This window comes from Rhinatrema bivittatum, chromosome 5 (genome assembly GCF_901001135.1).
Source record: "Rhinatrema bivittatum chromosome 5, aRhiBiv1.1, whole genome shotgun sequence".
Taxonomy (NCBI): domain Eukaryota; kingdom Metazoa; phylum Chordata; class Amphibia; order Gymnophiona; family Rhinatrematidae; genus Rhinatrema; species Rhinatrema bivittatum.
In genome coordinates, this window is record NC_042619.1 from 37,580,082 (window position 1) to 37,606,646 (window position 26,565).

The 26,565-nt window shown below is 42.1% G+C and overlaps 1 protein-coding gene across 4 annotated transcripts in view; it reads right to left on the reverse strand.

Moving 5' to 3' along the window:
* The window catches only part of DLG2 (discs large MAGUK scaffold protein 2), a 2,548,136-nt gene that overhangs the window by 136,334 nt on the left and 2,385,237 nt on the right, over positions 1-26,565 (reverse strand). For all 4 annotated transcript variants that reach the window (XM_029602231.1, XM_029602229.1, XM_029602228.1 and 1 more), the window contains one exon: positions 24,277-24,453. In XM_029602231.1, the coding sequence (XP_029458091.1) occupies positions 24,277-24,453 (177 nt within the window). The remainder of the gene's footprint in view (positions 1-24,276; positions 24,454-26,565) is intronic.

Sequence of the window (26,565 nt, forward strand, 5' to 3'; positions counted from 1 at the left end):
TCAGTAAAAGGCACCACGACCTGTACAGAATCCAAGAATCTTTAAGGAATTCTAATTTCATTTCATTGTGAGTGATCTGTGGTAGCCTCTGAAACAGTTTCCCACAAAATACTGAAAATGTAATTGAAATGTGGTAGACAAATTCTAGCCTATGTGCATGTACTGTATATATATATATATATATATATATATATATATATGTGTGTGTGTGTGTATGTATATATGTGTATGTATATATGCACATATATAAATCTCTCTCACTCTCTCTCTCTATATATATATATAAAGAATTTGTGTTTATTATATTTATACAGTATTTGTCTTTGGATACCCTAATTCTGCAGAGTATTGCTATGCCATTATACAGCCACTTAATACAGTTTTATGATGCCATAAAAAGAACTGCAGTATTTCAGAGAATTAACTATTGAAATAGGGGAGGAAGTTTATAAATTATTTGCGGAGGTTTCATCAGACATTAGAGGAATAATTGCACCACTCACTCCCCGGCAGAAAATGCTTAAAGATCTTCCTGGATTGTAATTATCTTTTAGGAGTAGAAATTATGAATAAAATTTACTTTTTGTGAAATAGCTGCCACTTTAGGTGGTGCTTGGGGAGGGTACATCATTATTCCCGCAATGCTGATGTTACAGCAGCTTACAAACATGCATGTACAAAGCAAAAATATATTTTTTTAATGTATCCTTTCCTTATTGCACCATTAGCAAGGATGCCCATGCAAATTACTTTACAAGGAACCACAGGCAGCAAGGCCATCTTAAGTGTCGCTTGTGTGCTTTTTGATTTTCCGTGAGTTAATGAATGAATGCATTTTTTTCGGGGGGGGGGGGGGGGGGGGGGGGGGAGGGTAGGAGGTGATTTTTTTTTTTCCCCCGAAAGATAAAGGGTTAAGAGCACTGACTGCCCCAGAGCCATGGTGTAGGTTAGGGGCTGCAAACAGCAGCTCGCCTGGAGCCTGCCTTCCCCTGACCGTCCATGCACATAAGCTGCTGACTGTGTACGGCTCTGCCAGACATTTTGGGATGAGGACAGACTTTTATTTTTTGGCCTAGCGAACAGTCTAGAAAAACTAGGCCTAGTAGACATTCATAAATAATGCTAAGAAAATAATAACGGACAGGGAGTTACATACTTAGCCCACTGAAAGAGAGATGAGTTACAAGAAAAAGAGTAATAGGGTAAAGATGCTGCCTTTATGCGTAAAAAGGGGGTGCTGTCACAAAACTGTCCCTTACTAGTAGGCCTTAGAGTTTTAACAGATGCTGAATGTGAAGTCAGAGACAGTAGGAGTGGTGAAGGTGTCAGAGTTTAACAAAACTACTCAGCCCTCGTGGTTCAGAGGCTTTTGGGCTTCTCTTTCTCAGGGAGTGGTTTTTCTGGGGGGGGGGGGGGGGGAATGGCCCCTTCTGTCCTGTCTCCTGTCCTGAGAAGGTGGCTGGGGTCCAAGGTCAGGTGCCCAGGCCTTCAGGATTACGGAGGTCCAGTCTTGGAGTTCAAAAGTGATTCCTGAGATTTGCTGAGGAGCAAAGAAAGAGATCTCCGAGAAGAGGGGAGTTAAGCTAATACTCCCTGAGAGAGAAATTTCTTCAGAGTGTTGGAGAAAGAAGATTAGTCTTTGTGCAGAGTCAAAGGAAGACTGCTTTATAAAGAAAACATTCCCCTTACAGTAGTGGTGGTATGTGTTTATTTTTACCAGGCTGTTGGAGAAGACTTCCAGAAAAACCCGAAGGGCCTTGAAAGACCCACCTTTTCTCCTGGTACAGGAAGAACCCGGGAGCATGGAAGCTGAAATACCCCATAATCTCCCATGTCAGCCACCGTCACCCAGATGGGGCAGGGTCTACAAATAGAATTAATACATATTTAAACATGCAAGTTGTGGGTGTTATTAAGGTCTCCTCTCCCCAAGGAAGTGACCTTGCTGGTCCTAAAATCTTAACAACTTCCTACATTCCTTAGCCTTATAAACTGCTTTGATGGTTTTCTTTGAAATAATAATTATAAATTCAAACTAACAAATTCACAATACAATTAGTACCATAGTAAATGAAAGATGCAAAAGACCAACCAGCCCATTCAGTCACCCATGCTGCAAGGAGTAGAGGAGTAGCCTAGTGGTTATAGCAGTAGGTTGAGAACCAGCAAAGCCAGGGATCACATCCTGCTTCTCTCACTAATGCTCCTTGTGACCTTGGACAAGTTGCTTCATCCTCTATTGTATCAGGTTCAGACTTACTGGTCGATTTTAAAAGACTTACGAGTGCCAAATCTGTGAGATACACAAGTGTCTCGGACCTGCGCGGGTACGTGCACAAAAAGGTTTTTCACCAAAAGGGGCGGGGTCTGGTGGGTCAGAACTGCACCATGAAGTCTGCATGTAAGTGTTTACGTGCACAAGCACGTGCCAGGGTCCCCTACCCAGTAACTTTACTTCTGCTATGGAACGCGTGTAAATTGTGTAACAACAAGTCAGCAGAGTTTTAAGGCATGGGGCTAACAGGGTAAAAGAAGGGCAAGTTAGCTAGGGGGTTTAAGAAGTCCTCTCCTTCACTGGGCTGAAGTGGGAACAAACTGGGGAAACAGGTAAATGCACTGAAGCACGTATCTACTAAAATCCCCCCCCCCCCCCCCACACACTTATGGTCTCGAGTCGCCATATGTGTGCAGATGTGTGCGTCAATATAAAATCGAGCCAACATGTACGTGCGTACAGCTGATATTATAACACGCGTGCATACAGGCGCATATATGCGTGTATATTATAAAGTTGCCTCGTCCTTGTGCACTCCCCGGCAAATGCGCACACGTGTGCCCGCGCGCGGGTCTTAAATTTTATCTCTTAGAATTTAAGCCTTCCAAGGAAAAGAAACTCTTTCTGGATGTTTTTTTTGGACTCTGGTACTAGAGATATCAAGTGACTTGTTGGAGATTTTTACAGTTGAATTATAGTTTAAAGGTTTTTTGGAACATTTTGCATTTGTTCTAAGAGTTTTTGGACTTGGGGATATTTTTCCATCTTGACCAGCAGATGCTGGAGCTTCACTCCAGTTATCCTGCCTTCACTGTGGAGGACATTTTTGATATGGATGGTGGTGCAAGAGAAGGGAGACTGGTGAGGAGATCTAAAATGGACCAGGAAACCATTGTTTTCATTGCGCAATTTTTTTAATGCTAATTTTGATTTTCATGATTTTAATCTAGATGCTTCTATTTAAGTGAACAATTTAAGTTGAACACCACCAATGCCTCTGTGTGGTTGTTTTTGCAGTGCCCCATGTGAATGGATGGAAATTGGCTTGATTATTTCTTTGACCCTTTCTGATCATTTTTGCTTCCTCGCTCCTACAGGTGGGAATCATCCAGCTGGAATGTGAGCCATCAGACTTGAAAAGGTAGCAACCACGTCAGGAGCCTAGAAAGATTTATTTCCCCTCATCGGACTTGAGCCTTGGAAAACCCACAGCGCCCCTGGATGATGTTTGTATGCACAATCGTGGAATCGGCTCCATTTGTAGAGCATTTTCTCTCATTCTGGGCTTTTCCCCCCAAGTTCTGCACAGATTGTGCAGAAAGTCACCCAAACTGATGTGTATTTCAGACTGGGTCAGCATCTACCAGGCTGTTCATTGGTTTGATGTGTTTTTTTCAGTGCCCTCGCTACAGGTCTGCTCCAGTTGGCTACTTGAGAGCTGCCATCAGCCCACAACTGGACATGGTGACTCAAAGGAATGACTTGGGCTGTTGAACTGGTATGACAACATTTTATGAGGTGGCACTGAGATTTTTTTCTCCCCCATCTGTATTACAGCTTTTTTGAAGCTCTCTCAATTCTCTTCTTAGAGAACTGTGGGTGTGATTTATCAAAGGGGAGAAGAGCTCCATAAATCAGGCCCTACTGCATATGTTCATGTCTTAGGTGCTGCAGACGTCATGCATTAGAACATGGCTGAGCACTAAAGATATAGATTTTGCCACAGACAAGAAAAATGACAGAAAGAAATGGTAACAATTTTGAAATAAAAAAATGGGAATACCTTCTTTGCATGGTGACCTGAACAATTTAAACCATTAAATAGCACATCTAAAATTTCCTACTTACCAAATGAGAGTTGCCACAGTAAAATATGTTAATATTTAACATTTTAGAGGGACCGTTAATACTGCCCTGCTTGTCTTCAGGATGATGATTATCATGAATGACAGAGCTCTTACTTAGCATGGGAGAGGTTATGTGATAGATGTCCACTTTCAGGGGAAGATGTGTAGTCCAGTGGTTAGAGCACTGGCCAATGATTCAGGGGTAGGCAATACCTTATGTGCCCAAAAAACCTCTAGGTTTGTGTCCATACAAAATGTTTATGAGGACTATTGTTTTGTAGCATTTCCTCAGTCTTTTAAAGTTCACCTGCACACTCAAAATGATTTTTACATTTACAAATATAAAATGCATTTAAAATATGTATTTTTTTATTCAGTACATAATTCCCTCATGTGTTGATGTTGCAGTGGTTTTCTGTTGCTGCATTTTAAGATTGCTTCCAGAGTCCCATGAAGGGTGTCAGGATATTCAAGGCCAGTGGGATCTTGCCACAGAGACACAGGGATTCTGGAATAGTAAGAATTATGTAGAACCCTTGAAGCTAAAGCAAAATTAGGAAGCCCAATCCAGAGGCTCCCTAATGGACCAGAATTAGGTGTGTCCCAAACTGAGGGCTGTATATAAGGAGCCCCTGCAGCTCTCACTATGCAGTTTATAAAATACTAGAATAAATTTCCACACATCCACTTATGTGCACACATGTAGCAACACAAATAGGTTTGAAAGTTATCCTCTTCTGCCAGAAAATTACCATCCAATGCTTAACCTGCTCTTCTTGGACAAGTTTATTGAGAAGGCAGTTTCTAGACAATCAGGCTTCAGGAAATTGCATAGCACTGGGACAGCGTTACTTACAATCAGTGAAGACCTGCGTTATTGAGCTAGATAGGTCTGATGTGTTGTTGATCAATTTTACTGTATTAACATAGGCTTTTGTTACCAGTATGTTGTGTCATCTCCACTGAGTCCTGAACACTATCTCTGTTAATACTGTTTATATTTTAAAATGTATGCTATTTTGAGAATTATAAAAAAAATGGACTATAAATTCAAATAAATAAAATAAGACACCCCACTGAAGTCCTCCAATGAGCCTTGAACTCATTAAGGCATTACACTAAGACAGTTAGTGCACCCAGAGCCCCTCAACCCACTAATGCACCCTTTTACACTCTAGCCCACCACTAAGCAGCAACCGTGTTTAATCTAGCCTGAGCCAGCTGCTGAGTAAATTGATGAATTCCCTCAGCAACAACTGTAGTTAGTCTAAGCCTAAGACTTGAATAAATACAACTGCTACTGAATTAATAGATCAATTGGTTCAGGAAATCGAGCTGCAGCTGTGCTTATTATAACCTGATGTGCTTAAATAAACAAAGATATAGCTCAATTAAATGAACCCAGCTGCAGCTAGAACAGGTATACTTTTAGACATTTGAAGAGTGGTCAATTTTCAAAACGCCCTCCCCATTTACATTAACTTTCTGCCTTACTAAATAGAACAATCCCATCCTTGCTTTCGTACTTCTTAGTAGCTGTTGTATTGCTAGATATTTCTTCTTTCTCTGCTATCTTTCTTCATTTAGATCTGAGATAAGCATAATTTTCTTTCCTTTCCCACAATACAGGTGCCCATACCTTGATGTATTTCAGGATTTCCAAAAATTGAGGGTCTCTCAAAGTATGAAACATGGGAACTTTTTGTTGACAGTATTATGGGAGAGCACTCTATGCACTCTCTTAATCGCAAAGTGTTTCTTAAACTGAATTTCTAGTAGTTGTGTCAGAATCATCTTCATAAATTGCACTGGATCATCAATTTTTCACTTCCTCTGGAGTTCCCCAAATTCTCAAATTGTTTCTCTGACTGTTATTTGCATCTTTCAGATCCCTTTTTGTATACTTGGGAATTCTCCAGATTTCACCCAGAGACGCTGTAATTTTCCTGAAACTGTTGGGTCTCCATAGACACACCAGAAATCTCTGGGTGCTGCCCAGTTTCAGAAAGTAAAGATGTACATACCATTGGATTAGCTGCGCAGGCTGGAAGAAGTCAGAGGTATCAGCCCATATGGGCTGGAAAAAGGAGGAAGGAGCTGAACTGGCCCACATGAGCTGAAAGGAGGAGGAAGCATGACAATAGCTGAATTGGTTTGGGGCAATTGCAGCTTCAGAGCTGTAAGGGTTAGAGGTTGATGGGGTCAGACTTGTGGGAAGGAAGAGGGAGATTGCTGGGATTAGACATGGAGAGTGAAGAAAAAGAGGGTTAGTTTCAGCCCTGGGGGTGGGAAAGGAGAGTGCTGGGGTTTAGCCTGAAGAGGGGGAAAGGGGACAGCAGACTGAGGGGTGCCCATACTGAGGAGAGGGGAAGGGGAGAGAGCTGAGGTCCAGTCTTGGGGAAGGGGAAGAGGGAGAATGTTGGGGGTCAACCCTGGAGGAATGGAGGGGGGGGGGGAGAGAACAAGAAAGAGACCATATATGTGTGTATGTGGGGTGTGGGTGTGTGTGTGTGTGTGTGTGTGTGTGTGTAAGAGGAAGGGTGAGAGATGGGGGAAGATTGAAAGTTGATGATCCTTTCTTCTCGCTAATCTGCACCAGGTGACCAGAACTGAAAAGATCTGAGGTATGCCTTTTTAACTCAGAAATGATTTTGAGTTTGTCCTGCAGCAATGTCAGATTCATTTGATGCAATTTAAGTGTTTATTTAAAGCCTGTTTCTTTAAGAAAGTATTCAAATCCTATTTTTGATTTTGTTAGTAAAACAAACGGGTGGTGCAAGCGTACATATATGCGTGTGTTTGTGCACACAGCCAAATATGCGGCAATTTTATATTCTGTGCACACACACATCTGTATGTCATAAATTAGCCCTGACACGCAAATGTGTGCTCCTAACTTTATAAGTGTCTGTACACAGCCACGTAAAGTCAGCTTTGAGGGAATTTTATAACAGAGGTACGCGTCCACGCCCATGACCAGTTTCACCAGTTTGTCCATCTGTTTGCCCAGTCTACAGCTAGGTCCCCCTGGTTCTTTAGCCTGCACTCCTCCCAGTTACCTCAGACCCCTCAAACACCTCAGAAATGCCTGGATATAGTTTTCTTGAGACTTACACCTCCTCCATAGCAGAAGTAACTTTACGCACAAGGATATCTTGACGCGCACCCAGGTGCATAGGAGCTTGTGTGCACATCTCCTGGCCCTGCCCCAGAACGTGCATTGCCCGCCCACACCAAGCGGGCATTCCACCTCTTTTTTTGTCCAATGTGAGATATTCACACGTTGGGACATGTGGGAGGATTATGAATTTGGGTGGAGACAATGCATGCCCTACATGTGTGCACCTCCCCCAATTTTGGCATGTGCCGGGCTTTTAAAATTCACCTTTTCATCTGTGAGGTTGTATGGAATTTGGGCCTCCAAGCTGTTATTTTATGTGATTTTTAAAGTTATTTTTATAGTTCAAGCATGGGTTTTCTTGCCATGCATGGGATGAAGACATACCTTTCTTTGGCCATGGATAAATCGATAGTGTAGACAGTTTATTTGGAAGTACAAGTGGTGGTTAGAAGCAGCTTCCAATTTTAAGTTGAAAAAGCTCTGATGAAGTTAATCCTCTCACTTTTCATCTCAAGTCAGGTCAATAAAATATGCCTAAAGGCATTTTCCACAGACCAATGGAAATGTATAACCAATTTTGCTGCAGTGGTAATACAATAAATTTATATTACTTTGTCACCCATTGTTGCGAATTTTGCCATTATGATATTCCATTTTATACGTGGAAAACTATTTGAGGAGCATAAATACATTATGGATATTGTGAAATTCAAAATCCAAATTAACTGGCATGCAAATGATATTCCCTGGGCATATTACTGAATATGTATTCTGTTCCTGCAGTATGCTATTAGGATGCATGGCATGTGTACAGAAATCTGCTATTTAAATATTGCTGCAATAACTAGCCTTACAGGTATGCTACTAGCAAATATATAAGAGTTTATGAAAATCAGATAAAAGGCAGCAGCCCACCATTCACTCCCAACCCATGAAAAGGCTAAGTGATTGAAACCACCAGTACCCTGGGGCACAAATACAACATATTTCTTGTTTCGGTCATGCCTGAAATCAGTTTTGTGGTCTCTGGCCAATAGTCCCCATGAGATGGATTCTATTTGCCATTTCAAAATTATAGCTATCACAGAATGTGGCAGTGTTTGATATTTAGCGGAGCTGGCAGGATCAGTAAGAGAACCACGAAAAAAAAAAGAAGTGTATGTAAACAAACAGTCCTACCTATTCAGACTCATCCATAACAGTTACACAACAGGCTAGAATCATAAAACAAAAGCTTTTATTTAGCATCCCATTAAAAAGATGAGAAACATATCAATGCTTCAACATAATACATGTATGGCTTCCACTTCTATTTGCTTAATATAAATATCTAATAATTTTGTATTTCTAGGCTGCTTTTCCAATTTTAGCTTAAGGTGGTTTACAGCATTTTTTTTCAAGCTTACAAAGTGTGTACCTCAGGCAAAGCCTTTGACATGGTTACTCACAGGCAATTTCTAAACAAACTGAGTACCTTAGGTGCCCTAAAGTGATCAGCTGGGTTAAAAACTGAATGGTCGCCTCCTACTCGATGCTCACCTCCTACTCAACCAGTAGGAGGTGAACACTGATCACCGGTGAAAAAAGCAGATCACCAGTAGGAGGTGAACACTAGGGATGTGCAGAGGGACGGCATACGTTGCATTCGGTATTCGTATTCGTCGGGGGGGAACAGATACGTTGCATTCGGCAAGGGGGGCCCCCGATACGTTCATGCGTTCATTCTTATTCATTTCCCGGCTAAAATTGAATTAACTACAACCCCCCCACCCTCCTGACCTCCCCAATAGGAGCACAAGATGGCGCCGGCCATCCATGCTACCGCGCGCATGTTATAAAATCGGGTGTACATTTGTGTGCGCCGGGTAGTGCGCACATGTAAGATTTAAAATCTGGCCTATAATGTATATGCACGAATAGACTTCCTCTTAGTCGATAAATTCCTGGTAAACAGAGCGATGCAAGCGGAAATTGAGCCTATCACATGGTCCGACCATGCCACAGTGTGGCTTAACCTAAAGGGCGGGTTGGATCAGGAAACAAGGGGCTTCTGGAAGCTAAATGAAAGCATATTAGAAGACAAAACACATTGGGCCGGATTTTAAAAGGGCGACGCGCGTCGGGCCTATTTTAAAAAGGCCGGGCGACGAGCGTAAAGCCCCGGGACGTGGGGAAAGGGCGGGGGAGGTAGGGGAAGGGAGGTTGGGGTGGGGGGGGGGGGTAGGGAAGTTCCCTCCGAGGCTGCTCTGATTTCGGAGCGGCCTGGGAGGGAAGGGAGGAAGCAGCACAGCTCGGAGCGGGATCGTCACACGCAAGGTGCATAATTTTGCACCCCCTTGCACGCGCCGACCCCCGATTTTATATCATGCGCGCGCCTGTTATAAAATCGGGCATACATGTGCGTGCGCCAGGTAGCGCGCGCACATGTACACCGCGCGTGCTCCTTTTAAAATCTACCCCATTGTGTGTCTTTACAATCTGAAATGACTCAGTATCTAACCGAAAACCATACTGGGGAGGTGAATGCTGGGTTGCTTTGAGACTGTTTTAAAGTAGTCTCCAGAAGACTCATAGCTAGAGCCTCCTATCAAAAAAAAAAAAAAAGAAAAGAGCATGAAAAGAGGAGAGTGGCTCTTTTGTTTCAAATTGGGAAACTGGAAATTCGCCACAAACGAAACCTTGATCACAAGTTAGGAAGCTATGGTGAGAGCTGCTCGCTCTTGATGTGCAAACAATAGCCTTTCAATTAGATAAAAATAGGCAAGAACATTTTGAGGGAGATAATAAAGCCAGTCGATTATTGGCTAGGTCCCTTAAAGCCAGAGCCATGAACAACAAATTCTAAAAATCAAAGATAGGAGTGGCAAACAGGATTCCTCAGCGTGCATCGGGTCGCATTGGTATTTACATGCCCATGCTCCACCCAGACCATGTCACACCTCGCCCCTTTCTGAAATATTTCTAGATGCACATGTTGCATTTCTCCCCTACTTAATGCACGTGCCAGACTTTTAAAATTCACCTTTAAGTATGCACGTGAGTGTTCACTTTAAGCATACTCCTTTTTACAATCATTGGTCCAAAACCTCTGCCTTCTATAAACTTTAATTTTTTTTTTTTAAATCTTACTTTTAATAATGATACTCTCAATCTAAAAAATTCTTGATTGCTCCATTTTTTACATTGTATCCCTTTTTTTTAGTAAAAAAATTAAAACAAGTATTCAATATCTCCTAGTATAAGAACATAAGAAAATGCCATACTGGGTCAGACCAAGGGTCCATCAAGCCCAGCATCCTGTTTCCAACAGTGGCCAATCCAGGCCATAAGAACCTGGCAAGTACCCAAAAACTAAGTCTATTCCACGTAACCATTGCTAATGGCAGTGGCTATTCTCTAAGTGAACTTAATTGCAGGTAATGGACTTCTCCTCCAAGAACTTATCCAATCCTTTTTTAAACACAGCTATACTAACTGCACGAACCACATTCTCTGGCAACAAATTCCAGAGTTTAATTGTGCGTTGAGTAAAAAAGAACTTTCTCCGATTAGTTTTAAATGTGCCCCATGCTAACTTCATGGAGTGTCCCCTAGTCTTTCTACTATCCGAAAGAGTAAATAACCGATTCACATCTACCCGTTCTAGACCTCTCATGATTTTAAACACCTCTATCATATCCCCCCTCAGTCGTCTCTTCTCCAAGCTGAAAAGTCCTAACCTCTTTAGTCTTTCCTCATAGGGGAGTTGTTCCATTCCCTTTATCATTTTGGTAGCCCTTCTCTGTACCTTCTCCATCGCAATTATATCTTTTTTGAGATGTGACGACCAGAATTGTACACAGTATACAAGGTGCGGTCTCACCATGGAGCGATACAGAGGCATTATGACATTTTCCGTTTTATTCATCATTCCTTTTCTAATAATTCCCAACATTCTGTTTGCTTTTTTGACTGCCGCAGCACACTGCACCGACGATTTCAATGTGTTATCCACTATGACACCTAGATCTCTTTCCTGGGTTGTAGCACCTAATATGGAACCCAACATTGTGTAATTATAGCATGGGTTATTTTTCCCTATATGCATCACCTTGCACTTATCCACATTAAATTTCATCTGCCATTTGGATGCCCAATTTTCCAGTCTCACAAGGTCTTCCTGCAATTTATCACAATCTGCTTGTGATTTAACTACTCTGAACAATTTTGTGTCATCTGCAAATTTGATTATCTCACTCGTTGTATTTCTTTCCAGATCATTTATAAATATATTGAACAGTAAGGGTCCCAATACAGATCCCTGAGGCACTCCACTGTCCACTCCCTTCCACTGAGAAAATTGTCCATTTAATCCTACTCTCTGTTTCCTGTCTTTTAGCCAGTTTGCAATCCACGAAAGGACATCGCCACCTATCCCATGACTTTTTACTTTTCCTAGAAGCCTCTCATGAGGAACTTTGTCAAACGCCTTCTGAAAATCCAAGTATACTATATCTACCGGTTCACCTTTATCCACATGTTTATTAACTCCTTCAAAAAAGTGAAGCAGATTTGTGAGGCAAGACTTGCCCTGGGTAAAGCCATGCTGACTTTGTTCCATTAAACCATGTCTTTCTATATGTTCTGTGATTTTGATGTTACTCAAAGACCTTGCACTCAAACTCAGATCATACAAAAATGTGATTATTGTGATAAGTTTGTATTGATTAATGTACTCTTATCCAGAGTTTAAAAAAAAACAGCACAAAGTCTTAACAAATCAGTTGGAAACTCCATATATCTTTGGAAAACTCAATAGGTGATTACATTCCAAGATTTAAGTTGTTGAATTTGTAACAAATTATAGATGATTAATAGTACTTATCTTTGTAAAGTCCAAGAATCCCCACTGCCTTGAAATATCTTAACCTGACGTTGGCCAGCATTTCGCTTTTATGCTGCATCAGAGCTGAAATGTTTAACAGTGCAACCAGCTGCTTTCGACGAAGCCATTGCTCAAACTTCAAGGAGATATGCAATGATTTTAACGAGGCCAAACAGGTAAACAAGGTGTTGGCAATAGCCAGAAGGATGCTTAGCTGCACAGAGAGAGGAATAGCCAACAGGAACAAGGTGATAGTGCCTCCATATGAGTCTCTATTGAGACCTTATTCAGAATACTGTGGACAATTCTGGAAACCGCATCTTATAAAGGATGTAAACTGAATAGATTTGGTCCAGAGGGCAGCTACTACAATGGTCATTGGTCTTCATCATACAGCCTAAGGGGACAAACTTAAAGATTTAAATATGTATACCATGGAAGAAAGGAGGGAAAAGGGAGATGTGATAAAGACATTTAAACACCTCCAAGAAATAAATGCACAGGAGGCAGGCTTCTTTCAAAAGAAAAGAGGCTACTACTACTACTACTACTACTACTTAACATTTCTATAGTGCTACACGACATACGCAGTGCTGTACAAACATACAAAAAGACAATCCCTTCTCAATAGAGCTTATAATCTAATATGACAAACATGCAAGACAAGAGATTTGGGGTATTTCATAATGCAAGTCAATGGTTAAAAAGAAAAGAAAGCTAGTTAAAAAGGCTAAAATCAGATTATCAAGCATAAGATTTAAAAGTGGTTTCAAAAAGATAGGTCTTTAGATGGGATTTAAACACGACAAGAGAGGGAGCACCAGTTCAGGAAGACTATTCCAAGCACACAGCACAGCCAGGTGGAATGAGTCTCTAGAATGAGGGGTTATGGGATGAGAGTGATAGAGGGTAGACTCAGGAGCAATCTAAGGAACTATTTCTTCACAGAAAGGGTGGTGGACGCATGGAATAGCCTCCCAGTGGAAATGAGGATCTTATCCAAATTCAAGAAAACATGGGACAAATATAGAGGGTCTCTGAGAGAGAGGTACTACAAGGCTGAGCAAGAGATAAGGATGGGCAGATTGGATGGGTTGAAGGTCTTTACCTGCCATCATATTCTGTATTTCTAGGACAAAGGATATCAGCGGGAGAAGCAGAATTTGAAGACTGGCTTCCCTGTTTCTCAGCCTGTTGCTCTAGTCACTAGGCCATGCCTTCCTCCCTGCTTGTAGGATTGATAAGGTGGCTGGAGTGTTGAATCGGCTTCATTTCCTTTGCATCTGCTGGCCTTGCCTGTATCCAGAGCTCCCGGTTTCCTGCAGCAGATTTCTCAAGATTCTGCAGCAAGAGTTTGCAATATTCTGTGGCATATTTGCATAATTTTGCATAAAGATTCAAACCTCTGACTTTGCAAAAAAGTCAAGTTTATTGATTGAAAACCAAATATATTGTTTGTTTTCAAACAATACTTAAACTGTATACAAATAAAAAAATCAATCAAGTACAAAAATCAACAATTTATCAAGTTAAGGAATATAAATCACAAACTTTAAACTGTGAAATGTTATTTTGGTTTTGAATTGAAATTGTACCACAATCCTTTTCTTGAGCAACTCCTCATCTTTCACTGCTAATCACTTCTGTATGCTAAAAATGCCTTTAATATCAGCAGTTTGTCATGCTGTTCATTACATAGAAAGATAAATGCACGAATATTGGACACATGGTAACAGATACAAAAAGGGGTTGAATTAACACAAACTGAAACTTGTCAGTAGCAGTGTCAGTCATCAAGGTTCATATGAATTTAAATTAATGCTCTCTCTGCCAGCTGTGGGATGCTAGCAGTTGCAGACTTCCAAAACATATCCAGGTCTTTATAAATGGTGTATGATAGGCCAGACATGCAGGTGCAAGAACCTTTGTATAAAGATGAAATTCATTCTATAGGGTCATCACTTCATCTAAAAATTATATCAAAATCATCTTTGGTTTGATAAGGATTTAAGAGATCTTTAAAGGATCACCTCCCTCTCCCCTCACCCCCCCCCCCTTTCACTTTAGGTCAGGAGGAAGGGACTGGGGGAACAACAGAAGGTTTCCTGCATGCTCTTTAGGAGGAGAAGGGCTGAAGCAGGAGCAGAGAGAGAGCTGAGGCTGAAGGTACCCTGCAATTTTCTTCAAAATATTTAATTAAGAGATGTGAAAGCTTTCAGGAATGTTGATTCTGTGGCAGACTGTAAATTATGTGGCAACAAGCTAATTATGCAGTTTCTCCCGCAGTCGCACAATTGCATGAGGGCCTGCATCCAGTGCAAATGCTGAGTGAGCATTTTCAAAGTTGCAAGTTGTGAATGGAAGAAAAGACTGTGTTTTCATGTTTGGACCATCAGTGGAAATGTATGCAATACTTTTCTACAACTTGTTCTCCAGCTAGAATTTAGCCAGATAACAGCCCATGTCTTAATTTAGCTGGATAACTTCTGAGTTATCTGCGAAATGCTTTCGAATATGGACCTCTAAGTCTTTTCAAACCACAGTGCTGCTGTTGATTGGATGTAGTAAAGTACTTTCACCAGATTTTTCCGCCAGTAACATCTAGTCCTGCACAGATTAGTTGGGACATATATTCAATATCCCAGAGTCAATAATGGCAGGACTTAAAAAAGGATTTTTATTACGTTGCCAGACTACCTAATTTGATGGGTGCAATTGACTGAGGCATAATATTCTGGATATCTTCCTGCTGACCCTGGTTGCAGATTGTCTTATATCTTCCGCTTCTGTGAAAAGTTAGGAGGTATCCTTTGATGCATGGTTCAATCTTGAGACTCACAGCAGAAGAATGTGCAGCAATCAATTAAACTGGACAATAGCACTATAAATGAAGCATAAATAATTTAATAAGTGCACACACCAATAGTGCACAAAATTTAAATACTAAACGTAAATACGTAGTTATACAAAGCCCTTTGTGTGCACTTATCAAATTATTTATGCTTCATTTATAGTGCTATTGTCCAGTTTAATTGATTGCCGCACATTCTTCTGCTGTGATTAACCTAAATGTGTGTGCCTTTAACTCCGCCCTTTATGTATTCTTGCGCTCAATCTTGAGACTCACATTTCTTTGAGACTATTTTTTTAAGCTAAGAAAGATACATCCTTTTTTAGATTTGAAATTGTTCAAAAGTATGAGCCATATACTAAAAGTACCAAGTTGGATTATTGCAATGGTTTATGTGTGGATCTCCCTCAGTGGCTCAAACATAAGATGCAATAGTCCAGAATGCAGCAACTAGGACAGTCCTGGGTGCTCTAGGTGTATGACCTCTTCACTGGCTCCTGATTAGTGCACGTGCTCAATGTAAGATTATTGCCCATGTTTTGGTTGATGAGGGGCAATAGCCTGTTCTATTTAAAAGATACAATGCATTGATATATCACTACATGCAAGCTGTGATCTAGTCAAGGGGCTTTGCTCCTAATTTCTTTCGTTAAGGAGGTACAAAGTGCCTGGATAAGAATGAGAGACTTTTCTGTGTTGGCGGCATCACTATGGCTGCCCCTTGAGATTGGGCTAGACGTAAACTATCTGTCTTTTTGTAAAAAAGGCCTAAAATCTGTAGGATGGAGAATTTAAGTAAACTAGGCTGGGCTTTTAGCATCTTTTGCCAAGGATGTAACTTCCAGAGGAGGCTTATACAAACCCTGATTAGCTGTGCCTATATGTGAGCACAGCACTGAGAGTACAGGGAGAGGATAACTTGTCTACTGAATGTTGTCTTGGAGGGTACTTTGTAACTGGAGATTAAAAGGTGGAGCAGTTGCTTAAATCCCATATCCTCCATGATCTGTACGGAATGGTCACTCAGAGCAGTCTTTGACCTGATGCAAAACATCACCAGCTTTGCTGCTGCCTGCCTCTTACTTTGGGACGATGTAGGGTTGGAGGCTGCCTATCTGCCACCACACTGGAGGAAGGGGCTGGGAGTTTAGCTTGAGAGATTAACTTCCCCTTATTTCTGGCATTCTTGCTGTTGTTCCTGCTGTTTAAGTGGTAGAGGAGATCCCCAGGCTAGTACTGGAAGCCTCCTTTGAAACCAGTGCTAATGGGTGTGCTTTTTTTTAAATTATACTACATACCATTGCTTGTAGGATGGTCCTCTATCACCCTCTAATGGCAGCCTTACAAAAATGAATACATTCTGCAAAACACTGGTCCACTTTAACTCTAAAGGCCTCCATACTTCAGAGGTCTTTCAGGATCTTCTCTCCCTCTCTGGATGCTTGAGTGCTGTTGCTGGGGCTAGGATTGAGGGCAGACCAAGACAGAAAATAACCAATGGCATCTCTCATGCTCTCCACTGTTTGCTTTTCCTGATGGGGGCTCTTTGCTCTGGAAGAATCACTTTCTGCCTCCACCTCCTACTACTACTATTACTACTACTATTAATCACTTCAGTAGCACTACTAGACACAAAATGCTGTACAAAAAATATATAATAGACAGTCCATACTTAGTAGAGCTCACAATCTAATTAAGGCAAAGAAGACTTTGGAAATTCCATTTATAAAGAAAATAGTTAAAATCATCAAGGCAATAAGTGGGATAATCAGGGTTTGAGATTTGAAAACAGCCTCAAAAGGTGGGTTTTAGATTGGATTTGAATAAGGCAAGGGAGGAAGCATGATGCACCATGCCAAGCATATGGTGCAGCCAGGTAGAAAGCATGGAGTCAGGAGAATCAATATACAGAGAGAAGAGAAGAAGGTCCAGGACAGATCCTTGAGGCACACCAATTGATAGTAGGATGATGGTAGAGAAGGATCAACCAGAGGAAACACTAAAAGTGCGATGGAAGAGATAAGAAGAGAACCAAGACAGGATGAAGTCCTGAAATCCAAGTAAGGACAGCGATTTGAGGAGTAGGTAGTGATCAGCAGTGACAAAAGTAGCAGATATGTCAAGGAGAATAAGTCTTGAGTAAAGGTCTTTGGTTTTAGCCATAAACAGGTCATTAGCAATGGCTGTTTCAATGGCATGTAGAGAGCAAAAACCAGACTAGATTAGATCAAGAATGGCTTGAGATGGAAGTCAAGACATATTCAAGAAGTTCAGAAACAAAAGGGAGGAGAGAGATGGGATGATAGTTAGCAGGGCAGGTAGAGTCCATTGAGGGTTTTTTGAGGGTGTGGTGTGATCATAGCATATTTGAAGGCAGCGGGAACAGTTGCAATGCAAAGTGATAGACTGAGGATGTGACAGATAAAAGGGATGACTTCAGGGGAAACAGAGATGAGGAGTTGGTTTGGAATGGGGTCAGAGGAACAAGTAGTGAGTTTGGAAGAGAGATGGGCAGTTTCCTCCACTGTGGTTTCAGGAAAAGAGGAGGAGAGGGGCCAGGGGAAAGGTAGATGAATGGAGTGAAGGAGAGGGAGGTGACCTAGTTGAGAACTGAGACTAATTTTGAGAACCTTGTCATGGACGTAGTGAGCCATAGTCTGGATAAAGAGTGAAGGGAGTTGGGGGCGGGGGGGGGGGGGGGGGAAGCACTTTAAGGAGTGAACTGAACATGGCAAAAAGATGGCAAGGGTTTGAATTTGCCATAAGAACATAAGAAAATGCCATACTGGGTCAGACCAAGGGTCCATCAAGCCCAGCATCCTGTTTCCAACAGTGGCCAATCCAGGCCATAAGAACCTGGCAAGTACCCAAAAACTAAGTCTGTTCCATGTTACCATTGCTAATGGCAGTGGCTTGCTTGGGGAGTGAACTAGCAGACTGGAAGAGAGTCAGTATAAATTTAAAATGGGATATTAGAGATGTTCTGCAGAGCAAGAACAGGAATCTAGGAAGTAAATTCTGGGGGTGAGCAAAGGCTTGGGTTCAGTGCACTTTACAGGATGTATAAGGGGAAAGGCAAGAGTATCTAATGCAAAGGACAGTATAGAGTAAGAAGAAACTGATTCAGGCAATGAAATGGAAGAGAGTTGAGACAGTAGTGAAGCGGATACAAGTGTCAACAGTCTAGAAATTCTTATAGGTGTTGGTAGTGACTGGATGAGGCTTCAGGAGAGGGTGGTTTAGTGTGAAAGTTATCAGATGTTGGTCTGAGAGGGGAAAAACTGAGGTGGAGAAGTCTGAGAGTCAGCAGCTGGAAGAAATAACTAGGTCAAGACACTGGCCATGCTTTGAGAGTAGAGGCAGTAGAGCAAAGTTGGAGATCAAATGAGGAGGTTAATACAAGGAGTTTTGAGGCATAACAGTCAGGGGAGGGTCATCTGCATGGAAGTTAAGGTTCCCAAGAATAAGGGAAAGGGAAGATTCAAGAAAGAAGGAAAGCCAGGAAACAAAGTTAGTGAGGAAAGAGGAAAGGATTTATCAGAATGTCAATAAATGACAGCTACTTGGTAGTGGGATGAATAGGTGGATGGAGTGAGCCTTAAAGGAAGAAAAAGAGTTGAGATGGAAAAAATGGATGAAACCTATAGCAGGGCGAGAGCAGCAATCCAACACCACCACTGCGGCCAACTGTGCAAGGTGAATGAAAGACAATATAACCTCCATGACAGAGAGCAGCAACTGAAGCAGAGTCCTCAGGGGAAAAGCAAGTCTCAGTCAAGGCAAGAAGATGAAGAGCATGAGAGTTAAAAAGTTCATGAATGTCAGTAAGCTTGTTGTATATAGAGCAAGCATTCCACAGGGAGCATGAGAAAAGAACACAATAGGGAGGGAGGAGGGGAATAGGGCTAAGATTAGAGGGATAATGGTTTGATATGCATAGATGGAGTGAAGGCCCAGGTTTGGGATCGATATCCCCAACTGAGATCAGGAAAGAGGTGCGAAGGTGCAACAACAGTGGTGAGGATGAGATGCTGTCAGGGAGAGTAGAGATGGCTGAATGAGAGGAAGAACAGTTTGAAGCTCAAGAGCAGTGGACAGGGCAGAATGCCAGTGAGGTAAATAAATATAGAGATAGGAACAATAGATTTGATGTAAAGGAGCCACACGAAATAAAGAGAGGGAAAAATGCTACAGACCTGAGGTATTGCTATGGCAGATACCTCCTGGTCAGCTGGTGGAAGCCCAAGGAAGTGGAGGTTCCGCTGAGGCAGCTGAAAGAAGTATGAAGATGGACTGCAATGTCCCAAGTATCTGGCCAACTCCTCGAGGAGCGCAGGATGGGAGCAGCTCAGGCATGAGATGGGTTGTGGGGACTTCCGGAATTGACCTCCGAGGCAGCTGGGAGAAGTATGCAGATGAGCTGAAACCTCCTGGAGCTGCTCACCAGAGGGCAGCATGCTAGTTTTGATTGGTCCTGCTTCCTCTTTGTCCCTTCCCACCCCGGCTCTGCTCAGTCTAGCTTGAGTGGCTTGCCCCCTACCTCGGCAGTTTTGTTTGCCCCATAAACTTGAATAGGATCCAAAAACAAACAAAAACAAAAAGTTCTGTTATTTTCAATGAAACTAAAAAAAAAAAAAAGTACTTTGTTTTGTTTCAAATTGCTCATTTGTTTCAAATGAATGCACATCCCTAGTAAGCAAATCACAGTAGTTGCTTCAAAAAATGTTGAAAAGCATTAATATGTGAGCTTTAAAACTACTGCAAACATAATGTTACACATTTTAATGATTATATGCTTATCATTAAGGCTCCCAGTTTTAAAATATGTGTTTGTTGTATAGTTTTATTTTAAATGTCATAAAATCAGGAATCTAAAAATAGAAGACTGAAACCTTTAAACATTATGACATTTAGAATGGAAAACAAATATAATTGAACAGTGTCCCAGAAATGAATTGTACAATAACAACCTGTAGTAATATAAACAGTACTTTATAAGCACTGTATAAAATGAACTCTTTTCTTAGAAGAAGGACACCTGTAAAGTGGTGAGAGCACAGGGGATATGGCACTGATTCCCACTATTTGAAATAAATAGTGTCCCATTGAAGACAAGAGATATTATTATCCTGTGACTCACTTTTCTATTCTGGGTTGGGTTTTTTTGTTAAGATAATCTGTCCTATCACAGAAATTGTTGAGTTCAAACTCTCATTTGGAAGGGTTTAGGAGAAAATGGTATACTCCAGCAGAGAAGGCTGTTTTTACTTATTAGACATGTGCCAGCTAGAGCTGGGACAGGACAGGGAGGTACCACTGTAACTGAACGATGCATGCCTGATCTCTGGAATAATGCTGAGATTCGTTGGTAGGAACAGGATCCTTAAGAGCACCCCAGGATGCTCTAGGGGGACCCGGTGTGCCTCCTTATTTCTTTTCATTTTCCTTTGATTTCATTTCAGTTTCAATTTGTACTCAGCTCTTCTCTAATTGATCCAGAACAGCTTACAACATGATAAAATATAAAACAATGCAATAAGACAATCAATTACTGAGTTCTTGTATTGAGGGATCTGGATTAATCTACCATCACTTACATCCTTTACCAAATCCCATCAATAAATAAGACCCGAACCTAAAAAGCCAGCACACCAAAAGAGAAGAGAAAGGCAGATTTTTTACTGTTGCGATTATTACCTCTGCAGTACAATAATCATTTCACTTCTTATACCATGCTCTGTGCATTTTAAATGATTTCAGTACAGTTTAAAGCCCATACACTCCACGATGGAAGAGGACCATTCTTCTTGCCGTTTTAGAAAACAATATTAATCCTGTCTCCATGGAAACAGGTTTCAGACTACATTGCAAGAGGTATTGCTTTTATTTAATATAGAAGTTCTACAGTATCATAGTAAGAGAGTGATGTTGGCAGTGAATGATCATTTGCTCTCCCAGTCTGTCCAGTTGCCCCTACCTACACTATTCTAGCTTAAGTCATCACTCTTTCTTGCTCTTACCTGCTACCTTAAAGGAGATTTCCCAATTTTCAGCTGTACAAGCTTGATAGTCCACAAAACGTTGTGTCTTATCTCTACTGCTATTAGCTAGGGACTGCTAGGTGACATGCCGCTTCCCTCCAATTATACAGAAAACCTTCTTTTGCGCTGTGCTGACCGGCCTTGCCACCTCTTCCTGGGAACCTGATGCCGCTCAACGCAAGCCAACTTTCTTGTCTCTCCCTTTTGGTCCTCTACCATTCCGGCCATGTTTTTATACCTAAACCATGACCCAGGCTCCCTCCCGTTTCTTTATCCTATCTCATTCCCTCCTCTGCCCTTATCATTGACCTTTGCATTCTGTCACAGATCTGGATATACCACCTCTCCTCAGTGGTGGATTTATACATCCAACTGCCCTTAGGAGTATAAACCACTGGCTACCCCTGGGGCGGGGTACTGTACGGCACTGCAGGATGGATGCCCCGCCAGAGTGGCTGCTCATAGGTACTTGCCTACTCTGTTTACTTGTAAATTCACAGTCTCTCTTGGTAGAAGAGTCCAGGAATTCATGAGCCTCTTGGTAAAGAATGTCCCCGTATATCCTCTGAGCTTCCCTCCCTCTACATATCAAAAAGCTTCGACTACAATGGACCTCTCACATTTCTAAACAATTTCCTAGATAAGACTTCTCAGGATCTGGAACAGCAACTTTAGGACTTTGAGACAGTTACTCAAGCAATGAGCTGCCAAGCCAAGCTCTAAACATTGACTAATGAAGAGTTTTCACTTTTTCAAACAATTTCAGTGATGATCCTTTTTGAAATCTGAACATGGGAGGCGGAATGCCTTTTTGATTGGGGGTGGGGCAACCCAGCTCTGCCCCAAGCTCCGCCCATTCATAATAGCAAAACCATATTAATAAAAGGAACAAATATTTCAGAACAGCCAATGAACAGAACATCCAATAATTAAAATTCATATAACTGTTTTAATATTTCCCCAGAACCCAATAAAATATTTCAAAACATCTGACACATCAAATAACACCCTAAAATTTAAACTAGTTAAGAATAAAAAATTTTCTCACCCTCCAGTCACCCTGAGAATGTTGTGGAATAGGGGGAGATTGGCCACACAAACTTTATCCTCTCTCTGTCTCACACACTAACATACTTACACATATTCATTCTCCCAAACATTACCCACATGCTCTCGCGCAAACACCCAGGCAGACACTCGCACAAACAAAGGCAGGCAAGAAGACACTCTCACATACACGCAGGCAGGAAGCACTCTTACATACAGACACATGCAAGCAGGCACTCACACACACACATATACACATCAGTCAGGCACTCGCTTACAAACACACAGGCAGGCACTCGCACAAACACAGGCAGGCAAGAAGACATTCTCACATACACGCAGGCAGGAAGGCACTCTTACATACAGACACATGCAAGCAGGCACTCACACACACACACACACACACATATACACATCAGTCAGGCACTCGCTTGCAAACACACAGGCAGGCACTCGCACAAACACAGGCAGGCAAGAAGACACTCTCACATACACGCAGGCAGGAAGGCACTCTTACATACAGACACATGCAAGCAGGCACTCACACACACATATACACATCAGTCAGGCACTCGCTTGCAAACACACAGGCAGGCACTCGCACAAACACAGGCAGGCAAGAAGACACTCTCACATACACGCAGGCAGGAAGGCACTCTTACATACAGACACATGTAAGCAGGCACACACACACACACACACACACACACACACACACATATACACATCAGTCAGGCACTCGCTCGCAAACACACAGGCAGACAGGCAGGAAAGCACTCATATACCATTGCAAGCAGGTACTCTCTCATGCATGCAGGCAGGAAGGTTCTTATTTTCAGCTGCGGCTGCCTGAGCTGCTTCTTCGCCCCAGCAGGAAAGGCTCCGTGGAGGCCCAGCCGGACCTGTTTCTGTAGGATTGTGGCCTTTCCATGGGGGCTGCTTCCTCTTTCTCCTTGGCTGTTGGCACCTGATGATATCATTCAGGTGCCAGCAGCCGCGAAGGAGGAAGCGGCCCGAGGCAATCCTCCAGGAGCAGGCAGGGTAAGTGAAGGGAGAGATGGCAGCGGTGGAAGGGATATAATGTGCTGTCCTACCTGCCACCAATGAGGCTTCTGGTGGACATTTCTTTTGGGGGGGGGGAGGGGACATGGCTCCTATGGCCCCTTTCATTCTGATGCCTATGAATTTAAAGCAGCAACATTTGGTCTTCAAGGCATGAAATCTACCATGATTCTAATGCATGAATATTTATTTCCCCTTCACTTCCTTTTCCTGCTTGTTGTGATTAATATGAGTTAGTATAAATTCAATAACCTTTAGCAGGTCTTAGATATATTCCCTTGAGGAAACACAAATGGGGCCGAGTATATTTTTCCCAGACTGTAAATTTGTCTAATGGCCAACCTTTTAAAATGTTGGTGCTATGATTTCTCAATAAACTACAATTGTTTTAACTTCACCGCAAGCTGAACATGTGCACCCGCTTTTGGATTACATTCCCAACAGTGCTGAAACAAACTTTAAAATGCACTGTGGGAAGAGCTAAGTGGGAGCTCTAGCAGCCCCACCGTAGATGTGTAACAAACTAGTCTCTGCTCCACAAACAACAGGCATATATGGTAACTGGTGAGGTTTTATCAATAAGCACAGAAATACCTTATAAACTGATTATGTACCCCCGCAGTTTTCTTCAAATAATCGGAATGCATAATTGAAGTGACAGATGGATTACATATTTAGTATCCCATGTGTGTTTCAAAGCTACTGTCTGTTTTGTATTGCCTGGAATAGGAGAATGGCTTTTCAAATTCCTTTTTCAAATCTTCCCTATGCAGATTTTTGGACAGACCATGCGGGCAATTCTCCTATTTCTGACTGGATCACTTGAACATGTTAAGCTTTCTCAGTTGCTTATTTAGCTTATTTCAGTAAAGTAGCTTTTTTCTTTTGTAAAAAAAACCCGAAATAAACAAAAACATGACACTTGGCCTAAGAGAAAATGTAATAATTTACCTTTATAATGTAATGTGCCTCTATTTGTGCTGTTTTCTGTCCTTCAGGACCCTTGCAGGAATCTAAACAGGGTCCAACTGAGAAAACTGCTAGGTAAATACCATTGAAATATATTAATATTGTTGAAGGTGAGTGTGCCAACATCTATCCTGCATTAAATCTAAATGCAAAATGTTTAAATGATGCTGAGGGTGAAAAAGTCACTGCTGAAAGTTACCTTCTTTTGCTGGGGATGACTCCCATTTCCTCACTGTCTCCCTCCAGGAGGACTTTCCTCGCTTGCCACCACTCATCATCGGAGGCATTAATGACATGCAGGATGTCCCCATACTTAAAGCTGAGGCCTTGACTCGGGAGGCCGCTGTCCTTGCCTTTCTCATAGTCAAACAGAGCTCTGCCAAGGACAAGAAAAGAAAAGAAGTTTTTATTACACAAAGCCTTGAAGTTACCTTTGTATGAACTTGGCTTTTATGTCCCATCCTTTTCGTTGTTCTCCTCCCTGAAATATGTTCAGTGGAGAACAGACATACAGCAGTTGCAGCACACACATACACTTATCCACAGTGCTTTTTTCTAGAAATAAAAGCTGCCAGTATTACGATGTCCTCGGGGAACATCAGGGATACCCACCCAGTGCTCTCTCTCCCGGTAGCCCTGCTCCCTGCGAGGTTCAGTCTTGGCATGACCTTCCCCATTTCCCAGGAGGCATAGGAGAGCAACACTGTGACCTGCTGCTGCCTTCTCTGCCACCATCACGGTAAGGGGAAAAGCGCCGGTAAGGGAAGGAGCTTCTGCTGGAGCTTTTCCCACTGTCTCCTCTCCCTTCCCCACTGGTGCTTTTCTCATGTTTAGAATCAGGAAGCTTTATTGTCTTTATTGTCTTGTACTATGAACCTTGAACTATGAATCACTATACCCCCTCCAACACTTAATAAGACCCTTTATCATATTGTTCACACTTCTGGTTTACTGCGTTCCTATGCCTTTTTCCTTCCAACAATATACAGCTCCAAGTTTACCAACCTTGTTAAATGTAACTTTATTTTTCTGGTTTTTTACTATTATTTACTATTTTTTGTTACTATTGTTACTATTACCCTGTTCGATGTAAACCGGTCTGATATGGTCTTCCAACCATGAAGATCGGTAAAGAAAAGCGTTAAATAAATAAATAAATAAATAAACAACAAAACCTGTACATGTATTGCCAAAGTAATGTACAAAGTGGTTAAAAGGAAAATACATACATAATAGTGCTGCTAATAGTACTTAAAATTGCAGGGGAAAGAATAGTTAATAGCATGGATCATTACCAGTTTCTGGTAAATGTTCTGTATTGTCCCTGGCCAGGGCATACAGGGATGGTGCACCAACTCTGTTGGACAGTGCCCAGCGGAAAGCAGCCCTCCATTCACCTGTTTTGTCCAGCCCCTCCCCTCCTAAGCAGCAGCCTGCAGAGATCAGGAGTGGAGGGGGTGAGGCTGGAGCAGACGGAACAGAGCAGAGAAGAGCTACTCTGTTCCCTAATCCTGTTCCATCTTCCATCATTTCCCATGGGCCAAGAAAGAGGGGGAAAAAAGGTAATGGAACTAAGTACCATCAAGCACCGGCAGAAAAAAAAAAAAAAGCCTGCTTGTCCATATGCTGGACTGGAAATTGTGAACCTTATTAAAGAATGAGAGAAATAAACTTTATTTATTTTTTGTTTGCTCTTTTTCTTCCTTTTCTATCTCTCTTTCTGTTTCTTGGTCTTTCCCATGATAGTTTTGCAGAGCTAACCAAGATACTATGCTGTTCAGAGGCTGAAAGCAATGCCTATTCAAATGCTCTCTGCTGCCAACAAAGGTTATGCCAAGAAATTATGGATGTGAATTACTTTTTAGTGACTACAAAAAATGCAACAAATGAGTCCATTTTTGATTTGTTCCGAATGGAATGAATTGAAAATAGCCTCCTACAAAAATATCCAAAATTTGAGGTATTTGCATATTCATTGCATTTAAAAAATACAAGCCCCCAACAGGATCAGGCCTCAGCAATGGGTCCTGGGGCGAAGACCTAATACTAGCACAGAGGCCTAGGCCTGGAGCCTAGCTCCAGTACCAGGCCCCATCTCTGAGGCCTCATCCCAGTGTCAAGGCGTAGCTTGAGCCAATATCAGTGTTCCTATCTGAGGCCTTGTCCGGGCACTGAGATTTTGGCCGAGTCCTTGCCTGGTCCTAGCTCTGAGATCTAGGCCTGGCATCAGGGCCTGCTCGTGGCAACAAGGCCTAGGTATAGTCATGGCCTGATAAAGGGGCCTGGACCTGAGGCTTGGTCCCATTGCTGATGCCTAGGCCTGGTCGTGGCACCAAGATCCAATCCTGAGGTCTGGTCCTAGCACCAAAGCCTGGGCCAAGTGCTGTGGCTCAGTTCTGAGACCTGGCCCAGTATTGAGGCCTAGGTTTAGGCCAGGCCAGTCCCTAAGGCCTAATCCAAGTGCTGAGGCCTAGGCCCAGGCCTCCAG